The sequence below is a fragment of the Saprolegnia parasitica genome (assembly GCF_000151545.1).
Source record: "Saprolegnia parasitica CBS 223.65 unplaced genomic scaffold supercont2.321, whole genome shotgun sequence".
Classification (NCBI taxonomy): domain Eukaryota; phylum Oomycota; class Saprolegniomycetes; order Saprolegniales; family Saprolegniaceae; genus Saprolegnia; species Saprolegnia parasitica.
In genome coordinates this window covers 6,004-12,285 of record NW_012156715.1, presented here as the reverse complement: position 1 = coordinate 12,285, position 6,282 = coordinate 6,004, and the positions used below count along the sequence as shown (strand labels likewise).

Here is a 6,282-nt window from a genome sequence, read left to right as displayed (position 1 = left end):
GGCAGATCTCGTTCACGTTGCGCGTGATAGCTGTATCGGTCACGGTCAGAAAGACCATACGCAGTGCGAGGGTGGACGGGCGCAATTGGGTACTGCCCCAGACGTGCCACTCGCCCGCGTCCTTGGCATCGAGGCGGAGACCCTCAATGTCGACGTTCTCGTTAATCAAGCGTAAATTGGTCTCGACTTCAGCAATGCGCTCGTAGCCCACGTTCTGCGGCAGATAAAAGAGCTGGCTCAAATCGTCCTGCTGCACGTGGCGCGGGTCGTCATCAACCAAGTAGATTTTGCCAATGCCGCTAGGAAGCGGAAATATCCGACAAGATATCGATGCCTCGGATGTGGACGCACCTGCGACAAAAGGTCTCGGCGATCGCACACCCCATGCCGTTGAGTCCCACGATGAGGATCGCCATCGAGCTAAGGCTCTACACCGCGAAGGAGCATGCTTCGAGTTGCAGCATGACGCACCTCGATCTCTTTGATGACGCCTCGGTCGTTGTTGGCAAGGATGCGACTATGCGCAAAATCCACGCGATCTTATTGGTGCACAGATGCTGCTACCTGTACGCGCCTCCGCGCTCATCGATGGGGTCGGGCACAATCGAGCGTGGAGGGCGCTGCGGGTGGTCGGCGCTTGAAAGTACCCGCACCGCTACAGCATACGTGGCGGCGCTCGTCTCCTCTCGAATGCGTACCGTTTGTGAGCTCGTCGACCGCGACCTTGATGCGGTCGACGCGCTGCGCCACGCGTCGATGGAGTTCGTCGTCCTTGTCGTCGGCCATTACTCCAGCAACGTCGTTTCACGCAGACCGAGCGCAATCTTATCAACGTATCAAGCAAAAATATACATTTTGTGGGCTGGCGATGAGTCGATCTGGAATGGATACTGAAGGCGGATCTGAGTCTTTGTATCCGCCCACATGCGATGGCCGTGGTCCACAGCTCTTCTGGATCATCGCGTGACTTTGGTCAGTCAATGCAGGAGGAAGTGGTACGCCCGTGTCAAGCATATACAAAGGAAGCTCTGAATGCAGAGACTCCTAACCTCCTTCTCGGTCACAAGACCGTGGGTCTCGGCGCGGCGTTGACCAAACTCGAGCTCGGTCGTCCCGTGACCGCGCTGATGCAAAATGGCCACGCGGTGCTTCCCTCGGTGGAAGATCATGACGCCAATGGCGACTTGCACAGACGTGTCAGGGTGCATCCACAGGTCGAGCTTCTCGCGCCGACCGTAGAGGTTTTTGTTCTTGTACGCAATCTGGATGATGACGTTGGGGATGGGCATACCATGTCCACCAAGACGCACGAGGCGCTGTGTAAGATATCTCCGGGGCTTTTGCTGCTTTGCTGCTGGTGTTGTCGAGACCGGAAAGGTCATTGGTGCTGCATTAGGTCGCGGTTGGGTCGTCACCTGATCGCGTATATTTCAAGTCAGTTTACACCGTTGACTGCAACGGGGTTTGAACATGGCAAACGCTACCTATACATTAATCAAGCTTATTGCGTGGCAACGCGAAATCGTTCCATGGGACTGCACGGAGTCAATCTACGATTTGGTTGGGTAATGCCGGCAGAATGCATTGCCATTGATCTCTTGACGATCTTCCTGGTATGTCGTATTGTCTCACTGGCGTCCGAAACGTAGACGGTGGCGACAAGGCGCTCGCAAAATCTCGGCCAACAAGCCGAGATATATGTTCTCGTTTGGAAGTGGCCGGTACCCCAAGCCTTTAATAGGTCGCAGAGCCTACTAGTGCTCTCAAAACATGAACCTCTATGCTGCTTCCACATGTTGCTTTGAATACGTTTTTGTACAGTTGATACGTTAAACCACTGCGATAGGACACCTACGCAGAGAGGAAGCGGCTGATGCGCTCTTGAGCTTGGCGCAGTTTGCCATCGAGCGCGTGCTATGCCTTTCGGTTAAAGAACTACGACGTTTTGATTAAACCATGAAAGAACGTTGCGGGAAAAGGATATGATGTTGTCTTGGACGGACTCGACGAGCTCTTTGTTGGTCTTGTCCAACTTGGCTTGCAGCTTGGTGTACTCTAGCCAGAGCAGTTGCTATCTGACAACAATTCTACCAAACCCATTACCTTCGTCGTGGCGTGCAGCGGCTTGTTGCAGAGTTGCCGCATGTGCGGTCGCCTGCTCGTCGATTGTGGCACGCAGCTCGAGCAGCATCTGCTCTTGCGCGGCCAGGGCGTCGGTCTGTCCCTTCGCCACCTTCACCAGAGCGTTCAAGTACACAAGAAAAGAGTGTTGGCGTACCGAGGTGGTCTCGCGGAGCGAGGCGTTGAGCTTGTCTACGGTCTCGCCGAGGTGCGCGATTGTTTGGTTGCAGCCGTCGCGAACCATGGTCATCTACGTCGCACCAAATCATGCTTGTGTAGCGAGACGCCCGGAACCTCGTGGAGCTGGCGCTGGGTTTCTTTCAGGGCTTGGAGGGCTTCGTGCCGCGCACCCATGGCATACATGGTTAGCTTGTCCTTGCGCACGATCTCGAGGTTGACGACGGCCAGCTTCTTAATTTCGTCGTGGAGCTTCTTGGCCATCGCGTCGCGCTCCTATAGCAAATCTGAGATGCGGGCTTTCCTTTTGCGTCGTCTACCGCCTGGATGAGGATGCGATTCCGGTCAAACTCGACGACTTCGTCACACGTTTTCTGTGCAATTCGCTGAGGGTTGGTCTGCTTTTTCGAAATGTGTACCTTGTACATGCTTGTGATGAGGTCGACGTTGAGCCGGAGCTCGGAGAGTGCTTTGGCCGACGCCTGGATCTCCTCTTCGAGCTATGGATGTCGATAGACATGGAATCGACATCAAAGAGCTGACGGACCTTGCGGATGCGCGGCTCGTGCAAGCCGATGCTGGCTTGGTGTGCATCCTTCTCGGCCTCAAATCGACTCAAAACGTGCGCGTAGCTGTCGTCGAGCTGCGAGTTGGCCGCCGCGAGCTTGGCGTTGGCTATCTTGAGCTCACTGATCTCCCGATGCAGCTACCGCTCCATTAGTTCCATCGTCCGGCAACCGGATCGGTTGAAACCTTTTGGATTGTAAAGTTGGCTTCGTCGAGACGGGTGCTTGTGACTTTGCTCGCCTACACCAAACCATGGAAGGGCTACGAACCAAGCTAAGGTCGTACCTCATTGTCGGGCGGTGAGGCCGATGTCGCAGCAAAGAGCTGGTGCACGGCACTAGGGGCTGTCGGCGACCGCGGAGCCTCGGTCTTCCGCGAGCCATGTTTCGGGCGACTGCGCAAGAGGCTACTGCAGAGCTCGACGACCTTCATGTACGCTAGCACTTGTGAAGGCCACCGCGCACGGGATCTTCTCTCATATGTGCAAATCCGCAGCATAAAAAGGATATGAATAACTTGGTCTCGCGCGAGAGAAGTACGGACGCGCGTGCATCAATCGTGAGCCCTTCGTCCTCGATACTAGGCGAGCTGCGTGGTACTCCTGCATATATTTAACGAACGAGGTAGGCGCACCCGCGTTCGAGGTCCGTCGCGCGCTTCGTCCGGAGTAAATCGTCGGCAATTTTGCAACACAAGTCGCTTTTCGCTAGCGTAAACTAGAGACAGACGATCGTTCATCTGCGGATCTGTCAAGCGATCAATCACCTTGAGCATCGACTGAAACGCCGTGTCTGCATCTCCGGCCTTCTCGACCGTTGATGGCTCGTCCAAGATGAGCTTGAGCTGCGCCTGGACGGACTTGTGTGACCAATGGATCCCTGAAGCTACGCCGTACCGCGTCCTTGTCGAGCTCCAAGTCGATGCTCGTGGTGTTGCTGGCGTCGACAATCTGCGAGCGCAAGGTCGAGAGCCGAAAATCATACAGGCTGCGGATGTCGGACCGCATCAAGTGGAACGGGTCGACGTCGCCCTACGCCAGCATCTGCATGTGAACACTAGCGCAGCTGCATCAAGGCGAGTACGAAGCGAACTACGTCGAGCGGCGTCGGCGTTGCCGCGATTGAGTGCATGGCCTTGCTCGTCCGCAGCGACTTGCACACATTGAGCTGGGCGGCAATCTGGCCTGCAAGCGTGTTGACGTCCTCTCGCCAGTCATTGACGCGTCCATGCAACTTCTGCGCGTCCTCCTTCGTTCGTATGGTCGTCCGCGCGAACTCGGTGCTCGCGGCCGCGAACCGCTGCTCCAGCGGCGCTTCGTCGGCCATGATCCGCACTCGCGGATTGGCTCGCTTTCTCGGCCATTTCATTGGATGAAAATACAGGCAACTCTACATTGGATTGGCCAATCGTATCGTCCTCATTCAATACACCGCGGGTAGCCCACCGGGATGGAAATCGAGAGCATTCGGCCTGCTCCAAAACATGACCAGCAAGCTACAACGAGGCTGCGGCCCGCACTTCAACCGCGCGCATCAGTACAAGTCTCAAATTCCAAACCGAAAAGACTCTTGTCAAATACTCGTAGCTGCAAGCTCTGGGCGCCGCCGTTAGGAGGTCTTCCACTTGTCGTTGTTGTTGCCATGCTTACCATGCTGCATCGACGGCAACGTTTCGATCAGTGCCATCGCCTCGTCGTCGCTCAAGTCGGGCGTCGGCGCAAACTCAACCAGCGGCACGTTGTCAAACGACAGAAACGACCGCACGAACGGGTGGGCCGAGTTGACGCAGACGTCGCCGACGCTCGTCGGGTGCAGCAGTGGGTTGGTCGTCGACGACCGATACTCAATCGGTAGTAAGTCGTCCCAGTCCGAATACGGCTTGGCTTGAATGACCATGTTCGTGAGGTTGATCATTCGCTGCCACTCGGGCCGGACGCGCATCGTCTGGAGCCGCTCGTACATCATGTGCGCCAGTTTGAACGCTTCGAGTTGTTGCGCGTGCTGCGCCAAAGTGAACGCAATGCGTGCGATGGAGATGCCCGGCGGCGGCTTCTCCTTCCCCAAGACGTTGAGGAGAGAGCGCGACGCGTGGAAGAGGGTCTCGGGCTGCAGCGTCGTGAACGGCTCGTCCGTGTAGGCAAAGATGAGGCTGTACGCATAATAGATTTTGCCATCGACTTCGTGTGACATGGCCGACGCAAGAGTCTTTTGGTCGTCGGTTGTCACATTCTCAGGCGAGGACGCTTTGATCGAGCCAAGCATCCCGTCGCGGATGCGCCAGGGGTAGTAAGATGCGTCCTTGAAGCGCGTCTCGGCGACAACCGACGCAATGAGCTCGTCGAGGAGCGCCATGCCATTTTCCGGTCGCTTGGCGAGTGTGTAGACGCCGAGGGCATCTTCAAACCGGTATTCCGCCCGGATCGGGCGACGCTTGCGATGAGTGGAAAAAAGCCGTCTCATTTGGGTGATTATCCCAACGAGCAATCTCCCGAAGTAGCTTTTGCCTTGATGCACCCAAATGTATTGCCGCCAATCCAAACCCCGTGTCATTTGACTCAATCTTAACCAATCGAATGCCTTCCACGCACGTAAAGATCCTGCACTCCCAGCTAGAATCCGGATGTCAAATGACAACAGCCAATAAGATGGCTGCAAGTGACAGAAAGATCGTTTGTTATCCGGATTTGAAGACCGAGGTTGGTCAGTTGCCAACATGGTCGCTGGAGCGTGCTCGACGAAGACGACGACGAGCGCCGAGCCAGCCCCCCGCGCCGACCCAGTGAAGCGCATCAACCAAGCGATCGAGGCTCTGAACTGGGATGCCGTGGAGGCCGCCTTCAACGTGATCGATAACGACGGCTTCCGGGTGTGCTCTGCGACCGAGGCCGACTGGGACAGCTACGTCGAGTCCGAGGACCAAGCGATGAAGTCGCGCGCCTTTGAGTTTAGAGACGACTCGATTTACCTCATCGAGATGAGCGGTGGTCTTCACGCCACCATTGCTATGGGTATCGACGACGCGATGCTTGACGCCACGGGGCCGGAGGCCACGGGAACGGACCATCGCGTCTTTCGGGCTTTCCGCGACGCGTACGTCGACACGACCCTTGAATCAGCGGCAAGCAAGCTGCCCAAGCTCTCGCCGGACTGCTGCTACGGTCCAGCTCGCGACATTGGCGCCATCAAACCTCCCCGCGTCCACTGGAACGAATTCCATACGTTCAAGGTTGAGGTCGGAGTCTCCCAAGGCTGGCGAAGCATGGACACCAAGGTGCTGCAATACTGCGTCTTTCCTGGTCTGCGCTACGTGCTCTGCGTCTTTGTCTCGCCCGACATGAGCGTCCACGAGTACAAGCTTTTCTCGATCACCAACAACGAGCTTGAAGGCGAGGCCCCAGCCCGCGTCAACCCGATCCGA

At 56.5% G+C, this 6,282-nt stretch overlaps 5 protein-coding genes across 5 annotated transcripts in view; 1 reads left to right on the top strand and 4 right to left on the bottom strand.

Moving 5' to 3' along the window:
• Nucleotides 1–16: 16 nt before the first annotated feature.
• SPRG_16553 (hypothetical protein) lies at nucleotides 17–786 on the bottom strand (the record flags this gene model as incomplete). The annotated part of the gene is made up of 5 exons (XM_012355868.1): nucleotides 17–299; nucleotides 352–428; nucleotides 472–517; nucleotides 565–655; nucleotides 699–786. Coding segments are annotated over 5 exons (585 nt in total), but the record flags the coding sequence as incomplete, so codon positions are not given.
• A 263-nt stretch (nucleotides 787–1,049) lies between these two features.
• Nucleotides 1,050–1,289, bottom strand: SPRG_16552 (hypothetical protein; the record flags this gene model as incomplete). Its single annotated transcript, XM_012355867.1, has 1 exon — nucleotides 1,050–1,289. A coding segment is annotated over one exon (240 nt), but the record flags the coding sequence as incomplete, so codon positions are not given.
• A 562-nt stretch (nucleotides 1,290–1,851) lies between these two features.
• On the bottom strand, nucleotides 1,852–4,212 carry SPRG_16551 (hypothetical protein; the record flags this gene model as incomplete). Its single annotated transcript, XM_012355866.1, has 13 exons — nucleotides 3,948–4,212; nucleotides 3,761–3,895; nucleotides 3,631–3,723; nucleotides 3,499–3,571; nucleotides 3,151–3,302; nucleotides 3,052–3,105; nucleotides 2,846–3,004; nucleotides 2,619–2,798; nucleotides 2,416–2,574; nucleotides 2,279–2,371; nucleotides 2,104–2,224; nucleotides 1,967–2,055; nucleotides 1,852–1,914 (listed from the first exon to the last, which is right to left on the bottom strand). Exons 1-13 carry the CDS (start codon nucleotides 4,188–4,190, stop codon nucleotides 1,852–1,854), a joined length of 1,614 nt encoding a protein of 537 aa, XP_012211256.1. The 5' UTR covers nucleotides 4,191–4,212.
• A 260-nt stretch (nucleotides 4,213–4,472) lies between these two features.
• SPRG_16550 (hypothetical protein) lies at nucleotides 4,473–5,216 on the bottom strand (the record flags this gene model as incomplete). The annotated part of the gene is made up of 1 exon (XM_012355865.1): nucleotides 4,473–5,216. One exon carries the CDS (start codon nucleotides 5,214–5,216, stop codon nucleotides 4,473–4,475), a length of 744 nt encoding a protein of 247 aa, XP_012211255.1.
• A 361-nt stretch (nucleotides 5,217–5,577) lies between these two features.
• SPRG_21768 (hypothetical protein) overlaps nucleotides 5,578–6,282 on the top strand; it is a gene marked incomplete at both ends in the record, with an annotated part of 2,114 nt that continues 1,409 nt past the window's right edge. The window contains one exon of the mRNA XM_012355864.1: nucleotides 5,578–6,212. Within this exon, the coding sequence (XP_012211254.1) occupies nucleotides 5,578–6,212 (635 nt within the window). The remainder of the gene's footprint in view (nucleotides 6,213–6,282) is intronic.